At 46.8% G+C, this 26034-nt stretch overlaps 1 protein-coding gene across 1 annotated transcript in view; it reads left to right on the forward strand.

The window, feature by feature from the left end:
- The window catches only part of Lama1 (laminin subunit alpha 1), a 130892-nt gene that overhangs the window by 8152 nt on the left and 96706 nt on the right, over positions 1–26034 (forward strand). Inside the window, exons 2-3 of the mRNA XM_038315399.1 lie at positions 16487–16657; positions 16956–17068. Coding sequence (XP_038171327.1) covers positions 16487–16657; positions 16956–17068 — 284 coding nt within the window. The remainder of the gene's footprint in view (positions 1–16486; positions 16658–16955; positions 17069–26034) is intronic.

Consider the following 26034-nt stretch of genomic DNA (forward strand, 5'->3'; position numbering starts at 1 on the left):
GGAACCTCAGTTGAGAAAATGCCTCCATGAGATCAAGTTGTGGGGCATTTTCTCAATTAGTGATAAATGGGGGAGGGCCCAACCCATGGTAGGTAGTGCCATCCCTGGGCACTACCCTGGTTCTGGGTTCTATAAAAAGCAGGCTGAGTAAGCCATGAGAAGCAGCCAATAAGCAGCAACCCTCCATGGCCTCTGCGTCAGCTCCTGCCTCCAGGTTCCTGCCCTGCTTGAGTTTCTGTCCTGACTTCCTCCAGTGATGAAGAGTAATGTGAAAGTGTAAGCCAAATAAATCCTTTCCTCCCCAACTTGCTTTGGTCATGGTACTTCATTGAAGCAATAGAAACCCTAAGACACGCTGCTCCTGACTGCCTTCCTTTCTGTGAATCAAGGGCTGCAAGGACATTTTTCATGTTCTGGTTGGATTTGCTTCCCTGTCTGAGAAACTCAAGTGCCTGACAAGGGATTGTCTCCTTACCATGATTCTCAAGGAAGGAGTCGAGGCTCTGGACTACGTTCCTTGTCCCTGTTTCCTTTCTTCCCTGGAGAACTCGGAGCTTGCCCTGCCTGCCTGCCTCTTTGGGTGCCAGGAGAACAGTTTTTAAGAGGGCATTACAAGTTCCCACTTCAGTTTCCTTGTAAGACTTCAATAACACAGACCCCCACGTCCCAACCCCTGGGATTATACTGTATTTGGTCTGAGGTGGGACCTAAAAGATGTTCCCTGGGAGATTTGTCTGTGCATCGAGGATTAAAATCCACCTGGTGAACTTTCTGTGTGGGAAAAGCATGGGGCAGGCTGCTCTCCCTGCTGGCTTGTTGGCGGGGCGAATGTGTTACCTTTGGTCCCTGTGCGGTGCTTTTTCGGTCCTCATGTGTTTAGGCAAGCCCAATCTAAGTTTGGCTTTATTGGCTCAACGAGGTCCTTATTTGATCAAGTTCTGGGGTTGCTTATGTGCTGGGATAAGATCTGGGGGTGTTGGACTAAGGGACTGATTGATCGACTCAAACAGAATTTATTAAATATATCCTGTATTCAACCTCTTTTCTGTCCTTGGCACCTCCCTTCCTGTCTTCTTTAAATGAGCCACAAAATCCATGGATCCTCTTCTCTGGGATCCAAGTTGCCTCTTCTTTCCTGGGACCAGCCTGCCTGTTGCCCCTGCACCTCTTGGAGTTGGATGACTCCAGGGTCCAGCTGTCCTCAGTCACCTTCTTGGATGTTGTCTTCCATAGGAGATCCATCTCACTTCCTTTCTTGGTTCCCATCAGAAGTTTTTCATTCACTAATATCTGATTGCTTTCCTCCCAAGTCCATCCATCGCCATATATCCCTGTGCTGTTCCCACCATATATCCCCGTGCTGTTCAGACCATATATCCCCGTGCTGTTCCCACCATATATCCCCGTGCTGTTCCCACCATATATCCCCGTGCTGTTCCCACCATATATCCCCGTGCTGTTCCCACCATATATCCCCATGCTGTTCCGACACCTGCAGTGCACCCCAACCCCACCTGTACCTAGGCTGACCTCGCAGCAGCTCCCTCCGTGGGTTCTCTGCTCAGGTATGTGAGAAGGTACTGCAATGACTGCTCCAGACAGAGCACAGAGCCGGGAGCGGGGTCCCCCTGCTGTGGCAGCATTGCCCTGCTATGAATGCTGGGCCATGTCTACCGCGGCCTCTAAGACAGTCGTCAAAGCCCTCAGGAAGCTGTTGGCACCTGACATTCCTGAAGAAGGAATTGACCCTGCTGAGTGCCTCCCACTGTCTGCTAAGTGAGGCTTCCAGGGCTCTCAGCTATGACCTGCCTCACCTTCCATGCTGACTGGTACCTGTCTTGTGTTGCTATAGTTCTCTTGTCTGTGAACCATAGTTCTCTTGTCTGTGAACCTTGACTGGCTTTTCTACCACAGGAGAAAGCCCTCCGTTTCACCTGGGTCATTCTGACTTATTCCAGAATGCTCACTGCTCCTCTTTCTCCTTCTCTGGCAGGTTTTGTAGCCATCTCTTCGCTTGTTTGTTTTTCTGCTTGTAATTTGAATACCTCACCCAGCACCCAGCCATGTTGGTTCTGTGGCGACTGTTGGATGAGTGACTGTCCCCATGCAGGCGACAATAGGGGCCAGAGAGGAGTGTGGGGGACATTGTGTAGAAATCCAGACAGGTAACCTGCTTGGGGCCAGGAGAATCAGTGATAATCTCCTGAAAAGACCAGGCTAGCCCAGGAGGGCTGGAACCTCTGTGAGTCACCCGTATAGGCCTTGGAAAGAGAACAAGGAAGAATTCAGATGACAGGACCGGGCCAGGAGTGACCAAGCGTTTTTGGCACCCAGACATCAATTCACAATCTAGAACAGCACACACTAATAGAGACCATCTGGCAGGAGAAATGCCTTCAGAAATGCTTTGGCTTAAAGTTGGGTCCTAAGAGCGCTCAGGCCAGCCAGGGTCACCAAATCCAAGAGCTCCATTCAAATTCAGTAAGTCTCTGCCTTAGGAAAAGAAAATAAGGTGTGAAGGGATTGAGGAAGACGCTCAATATATATCTAACGTACACACATGCATGCACACATACACAGTCCACGGCACATCATTCTTGCCTTCCAAAGGTGCTCTTAAACATTGCTATCATTTATCAGTCTTGTTAAACCTGCTGCCATTGGGTACAAACAATAGTTCATAGGCTACTCCTCCATACTGGATAAGACCAAGGTGGCATCATTAGGGATGGTGCTCACTGAGCCTGCTAGCCTGTTTCACAGACTTGGTGACCGTGTCTACTACAGCAGCCTCCTCGCTCCCAGCTTTGATGCCACCCACACTGTCTGTCTTCCCATAAGAACAGCCAGAACGGAAGTAACAGATATGCTCAAAACAGAGCACCCACCAGGAACCACATCACCAGGTCACAAGAATTTAGGGCCATTTGCAGCTTACCAGAGTGACGGTCGATACAAACAACGTGGAACACACTGAGAATCTGTGTGCCGTCCTTGAGCAGGGGACAGGCTAGCCTTCCTTGTGTGGGTCCAGGAGAAGGAGGGTGTGCAGAAGCACTCCAGTTGTGCCATACAGAGTCTCCTAACAATCTGGAATACAGTCAGCATTTGCTGTGTGATTCAGACTTGGCACTGGTTGACTAACTTGTTGGCATTTGCTGACTTGCTATATTTTTGTATAAAGTTGAGGTATTTAGGGATCATACCTACCTGGCTTTAGGACTTTTAAGTGGAGAGACAGCTGTTCCCTCCACTTAAACGATTTGATAAAATATCAAAAATCATAAAGATTATAAGCAACCTTTTAGTGGGTGTGCATGCGTGCCCATGGGGGCCTGTTTGTGTGTGGGGCACGGGATAGGCTCTCTCATTGAACTGGAGACAGACAGAAAGTAGAATGGAGTGGTTGTCTACTGAGTTCCTGGGATTCCCCTGCCTCTGTCTCCCCAGCATTGGGATTATAAGCGTATGTCACATGCTGGCTCATTCATCTGGGTTCTGGGCATTGAACTCAGTCTTGCAAGCACACTTGTCGATGAAGCTGTCTCAGCAGCTCCCTTGCAACTTTTGTTACACTTTAGAAAAAATAAAGTATTTTTCCCTTTAAAGTAAAACAGCCTCGTGCAGTGGAGAGCTAAGTTGGCCTTTCTGTTCCTAGGATGTCCTTGTTACATTTTGTGCATTCTAGCTATCTGTCATGAGCTCATTTTGAGACCCCGGCTTCAAGTTAGCCCACCTGAGAGCTTTCTGGTGGTGGTTTCTACGAAGATCATGTGGCCTGTATTTTGTGTCTCTCCCTACTCCAGGTCAAGCCAGTGTCTCTTTCAGTGTCTCAGCAGGCTTCTGTGCCTGGTTGTGCATGTATCCTGGACCAGGGCAAGGATGCAGCAGCTCCAGATAGAGGGCCGTTCTCTCAGGGAGTCCTCACCAGAAATGCTAGCAGCATCACTAGAAGAAAAGCTTCCCCCATTGATGTTTGTTTTTAGCTGATTTTTGGAGTTCTGAGATGCCTGTAATATCACTCAGCTACATAAGGAATGGGGGGCTTTGCTGGTCCCTTTTCTCTGTCCCAGACAGGTGTCCCTCTGCAATATTTTAGCTGCTGTTCATGCCTTGGTTATCATGGATTTCTCAATGAGGATGTATTTCTAAGTGTAGCCTGCCAGTTACGTGTGACAAGTGGCCATGATAGATGTACTTACTCCAAACCGAAGGGAAGCTGCTGATCAGGGTAGATGACCCGGTGTCTAGAGAAAATGAGCCTTTTTTCCTGAGGACAATTCATAGTGACTTTAGTCTAGCTATGGGTCTAATGTTAACCTTTCTTTAACTTGAAACACACCCCGACCCCCCGACCCCCCCCCCACACACAAGATCTTGGCTTCATCCCAAAGTATCTTTAAAATAATTCTATTTATGAGACCTGTTAACGTTTACATCTAGAAGAATTTTCACTGTGAGTCAAACATCAGTTTGAGTCTTTGTCAGCATAATCAAGTGAAGAGCTGCTGAGAATTTCAGTGTCAGAGAATGTAGGTCAGACCATGCACATGCACAAGTCAGGGCATGCAGGTGCATAGGTCAGGGTATGTAGGTACATAGATCAGAGCACCCAGGTGTACAGGTCAGAGCACGCAGGTGCACAAGTCAGCACGTAGGTGCATAAGTCAGAACATGCAGGTGCACAGGTCAGAGCACCCAGGTGCACAGGTCAGGTCATCCAGGTGCACAGGTCAGAACATGGAGGTGCATAGGTCAAAACACTCAGGTGCATAAATCAGAGCACACAGGTGCCCAGGTTAGAACATGCAGATTTACAGATCAGAGCACACAGGTGCACAGGTCAGAACATGGAGGTGCACAGGTCAGGGCACCCAGGTGCACAGGTCAGAACACGCAGGTGCATAGGTCAAAACACCCAGGTGCATAAGTCAGAGCACACAGGTGCATAAGTCAGAGCACACAGGTGCATAAGTCAGAGCACGCAGGTGCACAGGTCAAGGAAGAACTGAAGATCTTACCTGGACCTTGGGCCCTGCACCTCAAAAGAAAGATTTATGCTCTCTGGGAGACAACAAGGCGAGATCTATTCGGGGGCACCACCAGAGAGGTGAAGAAACAGTTGCGAGTGGGGTTCTTGAAGCTCATCAGAAAGTGAAAAAAGTCCTGAAAGGAGGGGGAGTGAATTTGAAACCTAGACTTAATTTTTCATTAATTAATTTAGCATGTGCCTGTGTATGTATGTACGCATGTGTGCAGGTCAGGTGGCAAGGTGCATATGTGGGTGTCTGAGTCCAGCTTGTGGCAATCATTTCTCTCCTTTCACCGTGTGGCTCTTGTCACATTTCGTAGTCTGGCTTGCTTTTGTCCCTATACAGTCTTTGGAAAAGCTTTTGGCCTCCTCCTGTCTCTTAGCTCCAAACCCTCCATGAAGCAGAAACTCAAGGTCTCAGGGCACCCAAGGGACAGCTTCAGAATTTCTACAAGACTGCCAATCAGGAAATTGTGCCGGCAGTTGAGTTCAGTCGGTAGACCATTTTTACGGCTTAGCAATATTGAATCTGTCCTTCCATAAATCATATTTCTCTTTGTTTATCGTCATCCTTGATTTCTCTCAGAAAATTTATGTCTTTTTTTTTTTTTTGGTGTATTGGTCTTGAATTTATTTCGTTAGTTTTTTAGTGCGTCTGCGTGTCGTGACACAAATGTACGGCAGATGCTGCCCCTGTGAGCGTCCTGTGTGGAGAAGGCCCTAACAGATTGCCAGTGGTCTCTGTTTATAGAGCCGTCTTCGTCTTGGAGCCTTTAACATTTTTTCTTTCCTAACAATAAGCTCCAGATCTTTGTTTTCGTGAAATCTCAGCAGTTCTCCCAAAGATAGGTGCTCAAGGTCTCCGATTGGAATGCAGAGTCGGTGTCTGCAGTTCTGGTTAAAGAGTTCCCGGATTGCTGAAGGAGGCAGGATCTGCCTGCCCATCACCCTGGTGAGGTTTATGCCACGCTTACTTGGCAAGATTGGCTCAGCTCAGTGTCAGAGCTTGGAGGAAGGCCCACAAGGTCCAGTCCTGTGAACTCAAAGCATCGTTCCCCAGGGAGCGGGTTAGACACGGAGCTTGGCGGCCCCAGTGTGACCCCAGTCCTGATTCAGCAAGATCCCCAAGTGACCTGGGAATAATAAAGCCGAGCCTTCGCTTGTATCTGCCTCTCTAGGCACCATGTGCGCCGCCTACTCACAGCGGCCTTGATTATGACTGCGGAGGGGGGTCACTCTTCACAGTGCTGGCCTCGTTTCGTAAAACGAAATCTTACCCACATGGGGGGTGCGTTTCAAGTCTCTTTAAGGGATTGCCGGAAACCGAGTAACACCAAAGCCCGACATACTGCTTTCCCTCTGTACACATACATGAAACAGACATGGCAGGAGATTAATAGCAGCCAGTGACAAACATGGAACATAGAAACATAACGCAAATTTATAGTTGAGCAGAGAGAGAACGTGAGATAAAGAACTGGACACAGGGGATCGGCTCCTGTAATATATGTGGTCGGGCAACAACTTTGACTGCTCAGTGTTAGAGGACAATGCCCTTTTAGCTGAGGAAACAGGGTTATGGAGGCCGTGAGAATGACACAGGTCACCTAACTCTCCAAACCTTTGCCTGGAGCGTCTGCCTCCCTCCGTAAGTCTGTGTGTCGCTAACAGCCATCTCAAAAGGCTTTCGGTTTGCACAGTGTGCGCTAGATTAAAAGTGGTGTCAACCCAGTGGGTTCGGGTACCTTGGGGGTGGGCATGGATGGTGTTGACGGTGTGGCACATCGCCAATCCAGATGACCTCATCAGACACTATGGTCCACGTACGTCGGGAAGGCGAGCCCCCCCTGAAGCTTTCATCGGGCACGGGCATAGTCACATGGGTTAAGGATACAGGTCAGTGCAAACGGAGTAAGGGAGAGGCAGCTTGAAATTACTAAAAATGCCAAGGCTGTTTAGGCCGAGGGCAAATGTGCACGTGACCCCCGCAGAAAGCCACTCTTAGCACATGCCTGGGGGGGCGGGGACATCAGGGATATTAACAATTTAAATCATAACCAGAGTGCAGAAGTGGGGAAAGAGCTGGAAAAAATAATCAAGACCTTAAAAGGCCATTAGAAAAGTGCACCGTTTGGGGAAATGTTTAGGCTGCTTAGGAAATGATGGATGACCTGGGCAGGGTGGCTGAGGCCTTCTAGGCTAGCACCTGGGAGGCCAAGGCCTGAAGAGTGTGAGTGTATTGCCAACCCCGGCTACCCAGCACGCCCCTGCCTTAAACAAAATGGAATTAGTTTTTAAGTAAACAACGAGATAGATTTGTGAATAGGAATGATTCTCTTTATCAGGAGGGAATGCCCATATCTGACTCAAAGGTCCCATTTGCTCTGACTCTCAAGTCAATCTCCTTCCTCTAAGGACTTGGAAGGAGTGAGGCGTGGGCATCCCCTGTCAGTGGACAAGATTGAAGTTTGAAATGTGTATGGATGTTGTGGTTTTTGTGAAGTGATGATTCAGTTTGAGAAGAATGTTGACATTACTGCCCTTGGCACTTTATCATGATGGGATTGTGTGTGTGTGTGTGTGTGTGTGTGTGTGTGGTTTCTCTGCAACTAAACTTAAACTCTGAACCCAAACCTTCAATATGACCAAATATTATTAATCAGATACCACGGGGGCTGGAAAAATAGCTCATGCCGTGCAAGCATGGAAGTCCGAGTTTGGTTCCCCGGTACTGTAGCGTGTCTGTAATCCCTGTGTCCTCATGGCAAGATGGAAAACAGAGATGCCAGAGGCTCCCATGGGAGTTAGTCTGCTGTACGTAGAGGGGACAAGAGAGTCCAGGCCAAGGTGGAGGGTGAGGACTGCCGCCCAGGGGTGTCCTGACCTCCACACCTGCACTCTAGTATGCATGTGCCTGTACACACACATACACACACACTCGCAAGCACAGAGACACATACTTACACACACATGCACACACATGCACGCACACATGCACACAATACTCGCAAGCACACAGAGACACAAACTTACACACACATGCACACACACATACACACACTCGCAAGCACACAGAGACACATACTTGCACACACGTGCACACACACATGCACACACATGCACACACATGCACGCACACATGCACACAATACTCGCAAGCACACAGAGACACATACTTACACACACATGCACACACACATACACATACACTCACAAGCACACAGAGACACATACTTACACACACGTGCACACACACATGCACACACACATGCACACACACTCTCTTTCTCTCAAGCACACAGAGACACATACTTGCACACATGTGCACATGCACACACACACTCTCAAGCACACAGAGACACATACTTGCACACACGTGCACACACACACATGCACACGTGAGCACCCATCAAATGCGTGCACACACATATACTCAGAGGCAACCCAGTCTGAAAAGTGACGCACATAAGAGAGAAGCAGGCCTGTACTACTGGACATTGTCCCCTACAGGCCACATTTGTGCCTAACTTGTTTTTCCCCTTTGTTTAGCGAGAAATCTGACTTTGTCGAGGACACCTCGAGAGCGTTGCTATGGAGATGGGCTTTTAGCAAAGCCCTCCTACTGCCTTTTGCTCAGCACCCACTCTCCTTTCTGAGATCAAACTTCTCTTCATCCCACATGAGAGGGAAAGCAGTGAGCCGTGTTGAGCATGCGCTCCCAGGACCCTGGCCTGGGCTTTCCCTGTCTGCGTGGTTCCCTTTTCCTCCCTACAGTTGTCTCTCTGGCTCTTAAGTCCCCTCTCGGTCTCCTCCTACCCTCCCTGTCCATCTTCCCCCCATTCTTTCCTTCTCTCTCCCTTCCACGTTCCCTCTCTTTTCTTTCCAGTTTTTGTCTCCATCTATCTTCTGCCTTCCATTTCTCTGTTTCCCCACCCTCCCCTCATTCTGTGTTCTGTTCTATATTGCAGTGGGTCCTGATGCTGAACCCGTGTTATCTCGGGAATGCTTCAACCCTTTCTCTTTTACTAAAATCATCAACGATTAAATTTCCTTCCTTCCAAAAACCCAAACAAGCATGTGCTTTTGGAAGAGGAGAGTCGGCAGTGGAGTTTTCTCCAAAGCATCCTGTCCCTAAAGTGATGCAGGTCACCTTTGTTTAAATAATAATTTTTTAAAAAAGCACTCCTAAGTGTGCTCTGCTTCTTTAGTTGAATAATAAAATAGCTAACTGGTAACTTTTGGATAGTTGTCCTTGGAAGTAAATGCCCTGATTTCCATTAAACAAACAAGACTTTCATGTTTATTTAAAGCTCAGCTTTGATGTTTAGTGTTCAAACATGTGAAATACCGATCTTTGATATACAAAGCCAGTTCATTTGGTAGCAATTTGAGTAATTTTTACTTTATAACGAGCGCAGTTATGGCCATTTAACCACAGGGCTGCGTTCTGGGAAGGGCACTGCAGGCAGCCACATCCTGGGGCACAGCAGGGCTAAGGCTCCCACAGGCTTCCACGGGACACATCAGCCACTCCACAGGCCTGTTGTCACAGTCAAGGGACAGCGTAAACAAGAGGATGTGTTGCTGGCATCACATGATGCACTGTTTGACCCTGAGGCTTGTGTTTAAGAAGGAGGTGGTGAGCACTCGAAAACAAACGGCAGTAGAGAAGTGTAGTGGGTGGGCTGAGGACTATAGAAACTGGCAGCAGTCATGACGATTATCCAGTAAGTGCTCGTACGCAATGGTTGGTGCAGCGCGTTTGTTTACATCAGCAACGCCATAAACTCGGGCGTAATGCGCTACGAGAGACTAAGTAATTGGCAGCTTTGAGGGCCGTTATACACTTTTAAATATGGTTCTAGCGTTAGGATGCAGGACCTCGGACTTCCTAGCAAGCACTCTACCACTGAACATACGCAGCCCTTGCTTGCGTATGTGACTGGGTCGGTCTCCCTGTGCAGCCCAGGGCACGCCTCAGCCTCCAGAGGGCTGAGGTTAAACGAGTGTGTCCCCATACCCAGTTTCCAAAGCAATTTAGGGTATCACCGGCTCTCATGTGGCTCCTGTGTTTGTGTAAACTTTATTCTAATGCACACAGCTGCACTGGAAATAGAAGTTCTTCAGGTGACGTGCTTGCAGTTAGACAAACCCTGGTCGTGTCTCAAAAGCAAAGGAGCAGATGAACTAAAAGTGCATGTTACAAGGAGCGCCTGCCTGACCCTGGTCATTCAGATGGACGGTAAGGCTTCTCTGAACGTGTGTAGGACACTGCAGTGGGCAAGCAGGGATCCATTGGCAGGAATTTGATATTGTCAGGGCAAAACTTAGTCTCACACTCATTCCTTGGCCACTGATTGGTCAATTTCATTCTTGGTCACTTTAATATTAGAAAACCAAGACAAAATTTTCATATCGGTAGTTATTTATTTGATTATTAAGACTCATTCTACACTGGGACGGGAGAGATGGCTCAGCTAATAAAGTGCTTGTCACGTAAGCATGAGGGCCCAGTTCAGATCCCTAGCAACCACACAAAGGCTCAGTGGGGTTTGGTGCACGCCTGTCACTCCAGTACTGATGGGGCAGGGTGGACATGAACAGGCTAGCCCATCTCACGAATGCAGTGAGCTCCAGGCTCAGTGAGAAATATGGTCTTAAACCTGAGGAAACCACGTAATGGCAACCTTTGGTTGCATGTATACACACACAAACATAGACACACACATCGATATGAACATACACACACAAAAACCTTGTTCTGATTTATCACTGTTTCTTACCACACAGATGTGGTGTGTGTGTGTGTTGTGTGTGTGTGTGTGTAGATGGAGCGGCAGGGCTGATTTTCTGTCTCTTAAAGGGCCAAGGCAGTTTCTTTATTAATAATGAAAGTAACACATAGACACTCCTCCATCCTGTGTGTGTGTGTGTGTGTGTGTGTGTGTGTGTGTGTTTGGGTATACACACGTATATAATGAAGCCTGTCTCTAGCCTGAGTGTGCTTCTGGAGTAAATTGAGGAGTAATAGCACTTACATTGTTTCACACTTGGTAAGACCCTGTGGAGCTGAGTTGAAGGCAAGGAGGAACAGCACTTGAATGTGGTGCCCAGGGCCAGTGGCGGTGACTCGGTGTCTCTTACAGAGCAGTGAATGAGCCTGTCTCACTCCACGTTGGCTGTACGGCACAAGGCATATGGTTTTGTCACATTTTCTTTGGGCCGTTTAGTTTTATGTGTTTATTTATTTATTATCATTTTGGTTTTTTTTTGGGTTTTTTTTTTGTTTTTTTTTTTGGTTTTTTTTTTTTTTGTTTTTTTTTTTTTTTTTGAGCCAGGGTTTCTCTGTGTAGCCCTGGCTGTCCTGGAACTCTGTAGCCCAGGCTGGGCTTGAAGTCACAGAGATCCCCCTGCCTCTGTCTCCCAAGTGCTGGGACTAAAGGAGTGTGCCACCACCACTTGGCTGGTGGTTTCATTTTGATCCTGCAGCTTGTATACATCGCTGTAACAGAGGCTTGGATTCTCAGCACACTTATTTTACCATGTGCTGGCATAGCTGTACTGTCTTCTTGAGGAAAAATGATCGGATTAGAATGAGCTCTGCCCAGCTTGTGAGCAGCTTGCAGATCATACTGGGGACATGTTGTAAATGACTTCAGTGTAAACCTTACCATGTCACTTCTGAGACCCTCCTCATCCTAGCCACTGAGCAGGTGGTAGGCATTACTAAAATCTGTTAAGCTTGCTATTATTGTTAATGGTATATTCTCTTACTTAATATACTACCTACTCCTTCTGGTATTCATTTTCTTGTAAATTAAGCAGGGCTGTTGGGTATGGGCTAATCGGACTTCCTAAATGTCAGCAAGTGAACCCTCTCTTGCTGCTGAGCTGTCCTGAGCAGAAGACCAATGGTTCCAACAAACTGGAGGAACAGCCATGGATGTCTTAGACAGTTATGCAAAGGTTTGCAGCTGATGGACCTGGCTCTTGAATGCACATAGCCCCAGGACTGTCAGAAACAAATGCTCACAAACCTGGGTGAACCACTGCCTCCTGGCCAGAAGGGGAGCACGCCCCCTAGTGGAGATTCCATTATAGCTGGCCCCAAACACATGCTTTTATGATTCTGATTGGTCCAAAACAAATAGCTGTGTTTTGCTGCAAAGATAAGTCCAAGCTGTCCCTCAGGCGATATAAGCAGGCTGTTCAGGCTCATCAGGAAGGCCCCTAGGAGACAGCCTCTTGTGCTGCCATCCCTGATATTGCAACATCAGGACCAATAAAACTCTGGAATGGTCTTTCCTTGAGTGTTCCCAGTGGTGCAGGCTGGAATGCCGAGACAGTATAAACAATGAAGACAGTGAGGATGACTCGGGACCTAATGGCTGAGAAAGCACAAGGCCAAGACCAGCAGCTTCCTAACTGGCGCTCCTCCGGTCCCTGACACAGGCCAGCCAGCACCACGCGGAGCTGCCTCTTGACGGCTTAAGAAGCTGGATGGAGGCCTTAGTGCTGCTGCTCGGCAACTGAAATAATGCAGAACAAGAAGACCGAGGGCCCACCAGTAGGAACTGCACGCAGGCCTGAATCTGCCCTGTGAAAGGCTTCAATGCCACTTCTGCAAAAACGCCTGCTGACTCTGCTCAGCTAGAGCTGGGGAGAGATGCTTGAAAAATGCCTGATGCAAACTGCATCTTGCATCTAGTTTCTGAAGTTCTTTAGGTGCTCCAGGCAGCTGCCCTAGCTGGGCTTGGATCCTATATTCTGTGTCAATATAGGTAGGTACCCAGAGTTCTGGCAGCTGTCATGGGAGGAACAGCTGAATAAATAGTTCAAGAATGGTCGCTGGGGCTGGAGAGATGGCTGAGTGATTCAGAGAGCTTACTCTCTTGGAGAGGACCTGCAGTGGGTTCCCAGCACCCATGACAGGCTGCTCACAGCAACCCGTGGCTCTAGATCCTGAGGATCAGATCCCCTCTTCTGGCTCACATCATACACACCTAAAAAAGAAAGAGGGGCCAGGACATGAAGAAGATAAGAAAGTAAGGAGAGAAGGAGAGAGAGAGAGAGAGGGAGAGAGGGAGAGAGGGAGAGGGAGAGAGGGAGAGGGAGAGGGAGAGAGAGAGAGAGGGAGAGAGAGAGAGAGAGAGAGAGAGAGAGAGAGAGAGAGAGAGAGAGAGAGAGAGAGATCTGGCCAACTCCAATGAGCCAGACAGGAAAATGCTCAGGTCACCAGAAGAATTGTCAAATCTTCAGAGCCAGTGATCTTGGCTCCAGTGTGAGCCCTGTCACATTGGCCACTGTCCCCAGTGTTTTTTGGTCACTATCTGCAGTGTGAGCCCTGTCACATTGGCCACTGTCATGTTCTAGGAGTGCTGAGAAGCTGGGAGTTTTCTTCCTTATCTCTGGATTCTGTAGTGAGTGATTCTCTGGATTGTGTAGATGCATCATGGGTAAATGAGAGATGAAGCAAGATAGCATTTGGCAAATGAAGACTAAATGTGTTTGAATACTTATCAAGAAATCACCAACTTTAATTCAGGAACTTGAATTCTTACTTGTCTTAGATTCTTCTGAGGTTTGAGTTGGTGACTTAGACTGTTTTGTTCAAGTCTTCTTTGTTTTCTGAAAAGAAAAGCGCTCGTGACACTAGAAGCCATTTGATTATTCATCCGTGTAGCACATTCCTAATCGTAGTTTAATTCTGGAAAAAGCTATTGGAACAAGCTGACTAGGTTCCTTTCAGCAGGAACTGCAAATCCTTTCTTTGCTGATGGTCACACTGATTTATAGTATTAATTAGATAAATATAACATTCTATGAACCTCACAAACCATTTCCCCCGCAAGATGGAAACACACACTTGTATACATATACACACTTACACACACTCTTACCTCAAGGGCCTGAAGGACTGTAGTTTTGATCAGAATCCGTGAAGAAAGTGCTGTAGTCAGCTCAATCAACATTTGAAGATGCTTTAAGGTAGAAAAATTACAGTACAGGGAAGAACTCAAGAGCCCTAAATAATAAATTATTAAACAAGCTAGAAGTGTCTGGGAGGAAGCTATGGTAATTATGTAATATTATTTTTTTGTCCATAGGTTGGTGGCAATTTTTTTTAAACCTAATTGTAGTCAGGGGACTTTCCAGTACAGTCACCTGACCCTGAAGGACATTTTAGGAGGCCAGGCGTGCTCAGTTTGTAAAGGGGGCTGCAAACAGAGCAGCCGGCAAGCAGGGAGGCATCTATTTCACGCTCTGTGGGGTTCGGTGTAACCAAGTGTGCCAGTGCTGGTTAAATGCATGGGCAGGTGGATTATTCTGTAGTGTGTTCTGAATGGGGGAGAAAGAGGTCCCAGTTACCTTGGCAATAACTGGAGGAAATGAAGCCCCAACAAAAGCATAGAGTCTAATACATTCTGTGTGCGGCTCGCGCGTGCTGGGCGTCAGCCTTCCGTCCACCTTGGACTTTTCTATGCAAAGCCAACCTCGCCTTCTCGGGAGCTTTCAGTGGATTTCCTGTCCCTCTCTCTACCTGCTTAATGCCCACGCGTTTGTCCTGGGTTGGGGTATCTCTGCAGACTCGAAGATGACTCAATTGCCTGGAAGAACTTAAAAAAAATTAAAAAAAATAACACTCTGTTCAAATTGTTCTCTACAGACACTAAGTCTGACTTTCTTTTGCCTTCTACCATGTGACCAGACCCAACAGGGAATGGTAATAACTTTCTATCATGGAAGTAAAACATATGTATGTGATGCACAATTTTGAGCCGCTCAGAGGCTTGAGCGCGGCCCCTCCGTTATAGTAGAACTGCTAGGTAATTCTAATCTGTTTATGTGAAAAATAAAAGGACTACCTTTTTATATTTTATTAATTCTTTGAGAATTTCACTCAATGTATTTTCAACGCATTCACCACCCTCTCTACCCTCCCACCCAATTTTGAGAGTCCTACTTTTCCTACTGAGCCTAGTATGTGTGTCCCGCTAGTCTGGGGACTGAAGCCTGCTCAGGTGTGTGTGGTTAGCCTACCTACCAGGGCCACATCATTAAAACAGCAACAACAAACAACTGGCTGTCTCCCTTCGAGCCGGTGCAGAGTAAGTTTTTCAAGAGAACCATTTTGTCTTTGACTTAAAATCCTAAGTATTTACAATAAAACACCATCAAATATACTAGGTCATATTCAAAGGTCAAAGACATTAAAGACAAGAATTCTGTCTATACAATTAAAACAATTTAGTGTTATTAAAAAGTGTGTGTGCATGCTTGTGAAGGGTTTGGGGTGTCATAGGCCAGTGCTCTACCACTGAGCTGCACCCCCAGAGCTGGCTATGTTATTTACAAAGGGCATATCATAGTCTGTGATCCTCAAAGATGAACATCTAGTGAGCTGGGATCTGCAGGAGGCTAAGCTCTTGTCGGAACTGTTTACGCGGTCTGTTTTGGCCAATGGCTCCCCCACGCCGTGCACACTGTTATTTCTGGATCTCTATAGCATCTCTGCTGCTAGTGCCCTTCTTTATCAAGATAAAGTTAAGTCTCAGAAGTCTAATGGGGATCCTGGTCTCAAAGTTGCGCAAAATCTGCCACTGAGTTCTTTGAACCTGCCCAGAGCCCAGCTGCCTGGAGATAAATATCAGCTGAGACAGAGATACTGGGCAGAGCAGGGATTATCAGTGTGGGGAGAACTGTACAGTCTGGATCCTTGTGTTCTGAAGTTTTATTCACCCAAGGAAACAGGCCATCATGAGGGACAAAAGGAAGGAAAAACAAGATTGTATGTAAGTACAGGAAAGACCCTGCATTCCTGCCAGAGACAGGCAGCTGGCGGCCGTCTTTGAGGACAGTGACAAGTTTCTTTGGGCAGTGTGTGAATTATAACTTGTCTTTAAACATATTGTTTCAGCATTTTATTAGAAAAATTGCACTGAGAACCTGGATTCTACAATTGCCATTCACTCCCTTCTTCAGTGACTCTCCCTCCGTGTGTCTGTCCGTCTCTGTGTCAATCCAGGCTAGTTTCTGCTGCATCTCAAAATGAATTCAAGGCAGAAGAACACCCGCTCCTAAACTTTGAGGCTACCCATTCATAATTGTTTTTGTTGCTATAGCAAGATGCACAAATCTTCATGTTTTCACTCAATATTTTTCACAATCATATGTGCCTAAGCAAGAATCCCAAACCTTGATAAAAGTGTAGGACATATTTACTTCCGAAAATTTCTTCATGTCTTCTAGCTAGTGTTCTGGATTCTTCTTACAGATGCGTCCCGTTTGTCTCAGAGTTCCACATCAGTGAGCCTTGAAAGCCTTTGGTATACCCAGTTTGGGTGGAAGGGCCCTTCATTCAGCACGCGGATTTACAAGCTTTTTTGGATTTGCCTGTGACGTGGGTTGCACAGCTTGACTTGGCTGATTTGGCTTTTGAACTTTGACTTCCAGGCTTGTTCCCTGCCATTCTCAACCTGGCCACCAGCGCCCACATCAGTGCCAACGCGACCTGTGGTGAGAAGGGGCCTGAGATGTTCTGCAAACTCGTGGAGCACGTGCCCGGCCGACCTGTTCGACACTCCCAGTGCCGGGTCTGCGACGGTAACAGTACAAATCCTAGAGGTAAGTGCAGCTTTTCTGTTCATAGGAAAGTGCACAGGGAGATGCCTTGTGCAACTCACTTTGTGGGCTCTAGGATCGAACCCCGGGCTTTGCAGGCATTTAGCATGTGTTCCATCTCTGAGCTCCACCGCGGGCTCCCCTGTGGGAATTTATACTTTCTGAAGTAACAGTGACTTCCGCTGAGATCCTTAAAAGCTGCTCACCTTGGCGACTGGCTCTGCCTTTGCGCTGAGTTTAGCAGTTCAAGAATGAAAACCCAGAGCTGAGAGCTGCGTGTGTTCCTGTTTTCTTTTAACAGAGCGCCACCCAATATCACACGCGATAGATGGCACCAATAACTGGTGGCAGAGTCCCAGTATCCAAAATGGGAGAGAATATCACTGGGTCACCATCACCTTGGACTTACGGCAGGTAGGTGGGGCCAGTCCTGCCGGAGGAGCTCTGTAGCCCCCTGAGGCCTGCCTTCTTTCTTAACACATTTGCTCTCATCCCGCTGTTTCTTCCAGGTGTGAGGTGGGTAATACACAGTACTCCATGGCACCATTTCCTGGCCCATTTGGTTCTGATCTTAGCCAGCAGTGTGGGGGTAGATCTGGCTGGATGGAGAGGCTAAACGTGGTGTGGGAAGGTTCTATGGGCACATGAGATGCTCTCCATTTAGGAAGGAAAATGTCAGGACAGAACAGCTAGGGCCCTGGCCTGTAGTTCCACATTCCTCCAAATCTCAGCTCCTTCCTAAATGGCACCAATTAACTTACTGTTGATCTTGTTCATGTGGTATAGTAGGGATGCACAGAGAGAGGCACCAAGGCCATCTTTTCAGAGTATGGTAGCATTATGAGTGGTGTAGTGTGCCCAACCAATTCCTCACATCCTGTAGACCTCTGGTTGCTTCTTCCTCTGACCTTTGTCTTTGCGCGCACGCATGCACGCATATGCTGGCTCACAGGCATGTGTGTGTATGCACATGCATATGGACACCAGGAGTCAACGTCTAGTCTCTTTAAATGTTCTTCACCTCATCTTGTTGAGACAAAGTCACTCCCAGGTCCTGGTACCCTGAGTTGGCTAGGCAAGCTGACCAGTGAGCTGTGGGGTCCACTTGTCTCTGAGGTCACAGATGTCCACCACCGTGCCCGGCTCGTTAATGTGTGTGCTGCGGATCCAAACTCAGGTCCTCAGGCTTGTGTGGCAGGCGCCTTATAGACTGAGCCAGCTCTCCAGTCGCACCCCACCCCCATTACTGTCTTCTCTCTGATCTTCAGACGTCACCAGAGGAAATGCTAAACAAGACCTTAAGATAACCTAATTAGACTTAGCTAATAGGATTTTTAGCAATACAATCATGCAAATTTGAGAGAACAAACTTGTAAGTCAAGGATAATTGTTTTGAGATTTGTGAAATAGAATGGGCTCATTGTAAAGCAGTCAGAAGGTTCAGGTTGTCCTGCAGAGGGAGAGGCTATCCAGTCCATTGACTCTGAGAGGACCACTGATAATACTGTAAAACTGGGCCCGCTTCCCTCTTTCCCTCTTGTATCCCTATGCATTTAATACCTCTCCAAAGGTGTTAATGTTTAATGGAACTTTCTGTGCCAGGTCGGTGATGTGGAGTCCTTTGATCTGAGGTGTGCCACTGAATTCTCATAATCAAGCTCCATTCCCTGCCAGTGTCTACCTTTGTGTAGATGACTGAACAGAGAAGAGAGTTCGTGCAGCTGGTGAAAAGGTGGGCGTTTGGCCACTCAAGATGCTGGGCCATCGCGCGCGTCCTCAGACCCCGCCCTTCCTTCAGCGATAGTCTCCGATGTAAATGGTCATGCTCCAGTGTTTTAGTTTACGTCTTGACTTGAGCATTTCCCAGTATGACTGCAACTCACTATTAAAGCTTTTAGAAGCTGTGTGCGTGGTCTTCTATAAAGGGCCACCCAGCCTTAGCTTAGAGTCCCCGATCTTGTGGTCTGGATTGATTCTGTTATGGATAATAACTTGAGCATCCAATTGAAAAGTTCATTCTCACCCCCTGCCAAAGAAATAACGCAGTGAATAGAGGCCATATTTTGAAGTTTAAATGGCAGGTACCTGGTGAGTTTTGAGGGTCACTTTAAAAGGAATATTTACTGACAAATATACAGAAACGTAGAGGTGTCGCTTGGAGACAGTCCAGCCTTTTCTTCCTCAGCCCTCTTCCTCCATCTGATGTCCTGACTGTCTTGAAATGCAGAGATGCTCTCCATTTCAGGAAGGCAAATGTCAGGACAGAACGGCTAGGGCCCTGGCCTGTAGCTCCACATTCCTCCAAATCTCAGCTCCTTCCACACTGTCCACGCTCCCTCACCTGATCCCAAGTCATTGCTGCCTTTCAGGTCACATTAAGATGTAGCTGTCAAACCTTACAACTTTTTTTTTTCTTTCTGACTTGAGGGAACTGAATTTCTAGCCTCTTAGCTTCTTCTGTTAGCCTTTAGTGGAGCCCGGTGGGGTCCACATCCCTGCAAGTCTGCAGGTATCAGCCCTTCTTCCTTGCTTTGGCAGTGCAGGTAGAATTGGGTGCTCTTTATCCCATAGTGTGGGACCGAGGAGAAAACAAATCGAATCGGTGTTTTGTCTTTCCTTTGAAAAGATTTTTAAAGCCTGTTCAAATATTTTCTCCAGGAGGGTTAGATTTGTGAGTTTTTGTTTTTTTTTTTTTTTTAAAAAAAAAAAAAAAAAAGAATTCCTTTTAAGATAAAATCTGTTTCGTGAGAAAGGAAGTGTTCCCTATGGCACCGACAGAGGCGCTGCCTCCTGGAACCGTTTCACATTTTTTGTGTAGGTTTAATTAGGAAGTGGCACTTAGTTGTGGGAACGGGCTCACAGAGGCATCTTTGTTGTGTGCAAGCTCGGGGTTGGGGGGAGTCATAGAGAGAGTCTCATTAGTTTAGAAGTCCATTGTGTTTGGTCCCCACACGTCCCTGATAAACTGAAAAGACCTGAGTGGTAGACACACACGCCGTTCACTAAGCACATTGACCAGATTGGTCTGAAAACTCACACAAGTGCATTCCTAAGACACCCTGAGAGATTCGTAGACCTTACGTGTAAACTGTGCTCTTATAACAAATGGGTCCTGACTTGGTGCATTAAACAAACAAAAACAAAACAAAAACAAAAACAAAAGTTCTGCAGCAAAGCAGTTACCCTCCTGAAAGCTGGGTCGGTCACAGAGGCCTCTGTTACCACACCACTGCTGTGAGGTCAGAGCAACGCCTCAGCGTGTGTACTGACCTCCCCAGTCTCAGATACGAAGCCTTCCTGGCATTTTGTTTGGCAGAATAAACAGAAGGAATCCATGGCTCTTCGTGGTGGTTTAGAGTCACCCACACCGTCCCCTGTTCACGCGGGGTGGTCTCTGGTAATCTCCACAAATGTATGTTTTTGTTAGCCGTGTCTGCTGTCTCATCTTAGCTACCCAGTGGTGTGTAAGAAATCGGTGTCGCCAGCTGTGGTGTGCCAGTCAGGGACCACCACCCTGTTGGCTTGGGGGAGTTCACCAAACACTCCTGTTTCGTTCTTGGGTTCTAAGCAGCTTGGACGTCTTATCCGGCTCAGAATCAGCGTTTCTGGCTGGGACCCGAGAGGGATTCTGGGAAATGAATGTGGATGGCTTTATGACATTCTTTCTCAGCATGCTTTCACTCTCCCAACTCTTTGATGTCAAAAGAAACCTGCTTGTGCGTTTGGGGACAGAGAGGGAAGTCCACCAAAAAAAAAAAAAAAATCATTCTTTCTTCCTGTTATAGTAGGGATAAATAAAAAGATAAATTGCAATTTCTGAAGAACTATTTGAGACATACATAACAGTTTGGAACTTGGAATCTATTCTAGTTCTCCCCTCTGCTTTTGATACAGGCTCTCGCTATGTAACCCTGCCTGGGTAGGCTAGAACTTGCAATATAGACTACACTGGCCTTAAACTCATAGAGATCTGCCTGCCCCTGCCTCCCTAATGCTGAGATTAAAAGTGTGTACTAATAAACCCATCTGCAAGGTGATTTTTGTGCTTCCAGTGTATACTTTTATACACAGAATTGCATCATTCTAGTGTAGAGGTAATACATGATAGTAACAGAAACTTTAAAAAATATAATAAATTATAAAACAAGAGTTTTGGAGGCCTGGGGAGATGGTTCAACAGTTCTCCAGAAACCCATGTAAATTCCATGTGGGCATGGCAACCTACTTGTAATTCCAACCTGGAAAGCAGAAACTATCGATCCCCAGAGCAAGCTGGCTAACAAGACACTAGCCACATCAGTGAGCTTGCTAACAAGACTAGACACATCAGTGAGCTGGCTAACAATACTAGCCACATCAGTGAGCTAGCTAACAAGACACTAGCCACATCAGTGAGCTGGCTAACAAGACTAGCCACATCAGTAAGCTGGCTAACAAGACACTAACCACATCAGTGAGCTCTGGTCTTGGCTGGGTGCCTTTGTGTCAATGAACAAAGAGGACTAGGGATTGAGGAAGAGTCCTGACTTTAACCCCAGGCCTCTGTTCACAGGCATATACATAAACACATATCTACACATATGCAAAATTATGCACACACTCATGCACACATCCCACAAATGTGAAAGAGGACGGAAAAGGATTTTTTCCTAATCACCTGCAATTGTAACAACCAGAGTTTACTTTCTGTTCCTCTCTTTATCTTTGAGTCTACTGTACATATTTACAATTAAATACATCCTGCAGTTGCTTCTCACTAGGTTCTGGAGTCTCCGGATCTGTTGATACACGAGACAATTGCCCACGCAAAACTGTCAGTATAGAAAAAGTAAGCTCCTTATCTGTACTAGCCAACATAGCAACGTCTCTTTGGTCAGCAGTTTGAAGAAGACCTGTTCCCTCCTGAGGTTTGTGCTCTAGTGTAGGAAATAGATGGTCTGCAGTTAGCTTCTGCCGATGCCTAGGGGACACACAGGAAGGGGCTTAGGGGAGGCCTCTCACAGAAGGACTCACAGAAAGAAGGAAGAAAGAAACAAACAGGAGGATGTGCAGGAGACGGAAGCCCAGGAAAGTCTTGCAGCAGAGAAAGTGAAACGTGTGGGGTTGAGACAGCACATTCAGTCTGAAATGTTTGCTCTCACTTTTCTGCAATACAGCTATGCAAACTCCCTTGTTCTCCATGGGATATTGATTTCAGGACTGGACTATCTCCCCAGTATCAGGATACCAACCCCAGACCCAGTTCCTTCTGTTATATAAGGCACATTACATATGTATTAATAACTTCCTCGTGTGTACTTGGAATTACCGCTAGCTGACATGTCATGCCTCAGACATCAGTGTGAATGCTGGGTAAGCACTGAGATAAGGAGAAACCTGCGTGAGGTCAGTCCAGATGCAACCAGCAAAGCCTGCAAGAACACACGAGCAGATGCTGATGTGATGTCAAGGCGTGTGTGCTGGAGCCGTTACAGACCATGACAAGGCAGGGGGCCCAGCAATTAGCATGTATTATCAGCCCTGGTGGGGACTCTCCAGAGTGCTGGGCTCCGATGAGGAGGGCACGCTGTCAGTGGCAGACAGTGAATTACACAGATCTCGAGTGCACAGTTGGATGGATTCAAGCCACGTAATAATCAATTGTAGGCCATTGTTGTCACTCCAGAGTGTTCCCCGTGCCCTTCCTGGCTGTTGCTTATCAGTTTTGTCCTCTCTTCGGCCAGAGAAACCTCTGCTCTGACTTTTTCCCTTTGGTGAGTCTACACGATGATATATAACTTCCTATCAAGGGATCGCACCCTGCATCTGGCTTCCTTCTCTGAGAGCCCTGCTGAGGTTTGCGCCTTCTCTTTCTGAGCAGCGCTTTACTTTAATGAGCCCACTGACGTCTGTTTGTCTGCTCCTTGGCAGAGCTGTTTTCAGCTTTTCTCCATTGTGTAAGAGCTTCTGTGAGTGTTCTTGCAAACGTCTTTCTCTGGGTGTATATTTTTGGTTTTACAAGGGACGGAATCGACCAAAGATATGAGTATGTTTAAGTCTAGGACAGATGGGTAAATCATAGCCCGGAAGGTGACTGCGGCACAGAGAACAGAATTGTAACTCTTCTCCCAGATGTCCAGGTACCTTCCAACCTATTGACCAATACTTAAAGATTGCTGTCATATACACAATCATTGCTGACTTTGTCAAGACCAGGCAGTATTGGCTTTATCTTTAGGGCCATCAGCTAAATTCCTATAACAGTGTCTAAAGATTGAACGATACTTTATTATATCGGCACATAATGCTTTATTTGACGTGTTATGACACCTAAAATGTGTTTCTAGTTTGGGACTACTATAAATCATACTTTAATATTTCCGTGGCTGTGTGTTGATTATTTTTCTCACTGTGGAGTCTTTAGTACCAAGGACTGGAACTCAGGGTCTGGTACATGCTAGGCCAGTGCTCTACCACTGAGCTACATCCCAGCCCTCAAATGCAATTTTTGTGAGTTTGGTTTATTTTTCAAAAATATTATTTGATTTATGTGTCCACGGTGACTGAGAGTCTCACGACTCCTTAACGTTATTTTTTAAAAGGCCCCTGCCTCACCCCACTTTTTCTTTTCTTCCCTCCTCCCCCCTTCTTTCCTTTTGAATATCAGAGAATTAACCCATCAATCCTGGACTTTTATCTTGTCATTATATTGGACATCTGTCTAGGAGCACTGGATGGAATACAGTGTTTGGTCTTCTTAATTATCTTCTCATACATTAATTATGTTTTGGTCATTAATCTCCATCAGGGCTGTCAAATTGTCCTGAAAGCTGGCAGTGATGTGTTTCGGTGCTTGAGGATGGGTGCCTGGATTTCCAACTCTCTTTCTAACAATCGAGAGAACAGAAGATTAACTGTGCTATCATTTGGGACGTTCTCACATGAGAACTGCGGCCCTTGGGGGAAGTAATGGGACTTCAGGTGCCTCGTGTCCCCACTGTGCATTTGGCTAAGTGCTTTCTTATCCCTGTTTCAGCTGAGACTTGTAATACGGAAATCACAGTTATTGTATGCTGTGAATAACGCAGTGGGCTATGGGAGATCCTCCTTGGCATTTATTACCTGCAGGCTGTATCATGAAAAGCACTCAATTGAGTTTTATAATTGCCTAGATTGAAGGAGCTTTAAAGAACGCTAATCTCTAATAATGCATTGCCTTTTGGTAGAGAGAGTGACCAACAAGGTAATCCGACTGTAAACCTTAGTTCTGATGGAATGGTGATAACAGGGACAGACTCACGAGTGACTGGGCAGGCTGTTACCGGGAGTGCATTTCCTTAGCACTGGGAAATCTATACATGCATCATGCCATGCAGACATAATGCTGTTTGTCCAAGGATGGTCCTCATACATGAAAGCATCTCCACGAGATTAGAACGGACCTGGAACTCCCACTCTGTGCCCCACATTCTTTATTGCGCTCTTTCCTTTGTCTTCCTGGTTATGTTTAGATTCATAAATCCGTCAGTACAGGAACATGTTGACAGATGAAAAGCCCAGGCACAGCTGTCTGAGACACCATGCAGGGGTCTGTAAGCGCACTCCGGTGTTCACAAAATCACCTCATGACTCATGTTTCAGAATGTGCCCCCTGTGCACATGGCTGTACTTCGAGAGAGGTGCCCCGCTCGAGCCTCCATCTCAGCCTTGCTACGGTATGGAAATGAAGCCTGGGAAGCCCTGAGATCAAGTGTTAGGACTGTGAATCATTAGCTGGACGGCACAGCTGTACAAACCAAGACATCCTGGGAAAGCTGGGCAGGCTGGGAGATCACTTTCCAGCTTCAGCTGCCAACGGCAGTGGGCTAAGCTGTCTCTGGGTTCATAATCGTTTTCCTTTTTGAGGTTAATAGTTTCTTAAGGTTTTAGATTCATAGAAAAGTGGGACAGAGGTGTAAAGAATTTCCATAGAGCCTCAGTACCATCGTGTTTGGGTCAAATTTGGGCTTTTTGTGATTGACCTTTAAACAGTACATTATAAAGTGGCCAACCTGGTGTATGTTCAACAGTCCAAATGTTTCTCCCCTGCAGTACTGAGGTAACCGGAATTGTCTGTCCTCAGATTTAACTTCCTCTGTTTGCTCCACCCTTCACTATCGTGGGATCAGAGATAGACATCTTTGTTGTTGCTCTGATGGACATGCAGAGAAACAGCTTCAGTGACCATGCAGAAGGGTTGCACTGGAACCACAGACTTTCAGGGTCACCGCAGCTCTGTCTAGGCTTTCACGGGTTCCCTCGCTGCTTAGGTGTTGTTCAGGATACAGAGCCCAGGAGTAAGCGTTCTGCTGACCCATGGGGCTTCCACACGGACCATCTGTGGGGCCACTGGGGTCCCCTAGCATCTGTGGGTCCAGTTGGGTCCCCTAGCATCCTTGGGGCCACCGGGGTCCCTTAGCATCTGTGGGCACTGGGTTTTGCTCTGGGTAAAGTGTCTTTCTTCCCTTGCCAGAGCTTAGGAAGACCCTGACGGAAACAGTGTCACCAAAAGGATGCTATACAAGCATCCTCTGCACTGTTCTCTTGACCTCCAGCTCACTGGGGTCCTGGCTTCTCTAGACTTGGCCCCGCCTGGAAACACTGCGCCCTGCTCATTCTGATGCACACGTCTCAGTCTCCAATGAAAAGCTGCATCTTTACTTCACCCACTTCCTTCTCGCTGTGCTTTCTTTCTTCCTTTTTAAGTTGGTTTGTTCCTGTAATTATACAGAATGTAAAGGTTACCACTTTAAACATTTGAAGTGTAGCATTCAGAGGCATTTAGTGTGTGCAGTTTCTCCAGCGCAGCCATCCCCCACCCCAGATCCTTCTTATCTCCTGATTTATCCAACACCAGCTCTGCTTATCTCTCACACTCTTGGCCATGGCAACAAGCATTCTTTCTTTTTGTTTTCAAAAAAATATTTTATTTTATGTGTATGTATGTGTGAAGTAGTCTTATGCATGTGGGTCTGGGTGCTCGTGGAGGCCAGAGGCTTGGGTTTCCCCGGAGCTTGAGTCCTCGGTGAGTGTAACCATCTGCTGTGTGTGTAGGGAACTCAACTCACGTCCTCACCAAGAGCATCCCTCAACCACCTCTCCAGCCTGACAATAGTTCCTCTGTGAATCTGACTACTCCAGGCTTCTTTAAGTAGAACAATACTATTTTTTTTGTAATTTCTTGTCTGGGTTATTTCTCTTAGTGTAATGACCTCTAGGATTGCCCATATTGCAGATTGTATTGAAATTTTATTCCTTTTTTAAGACAAGATAACTTTCTCTTGTATGTCTTCCCCAAATTTTGCCTAGTCAGCCATCCATGGATGGATGTTTGGGTTGCTTCCAACCTTTGGCTATTATGA

This window comes from Arvicola amphibius, chromosome 18, assembly GCF_903992535.2.
Source record: "Arvicola amphibius chromosome 18, mArvAmp1.2, whole genome shotgun sequence".
Lineage (NCBI taxonomy): Eukaryota > Metazoa > Chordata > Mammalia > Rodentia > Cricetidae > Arvicola > Arvicola amphibius.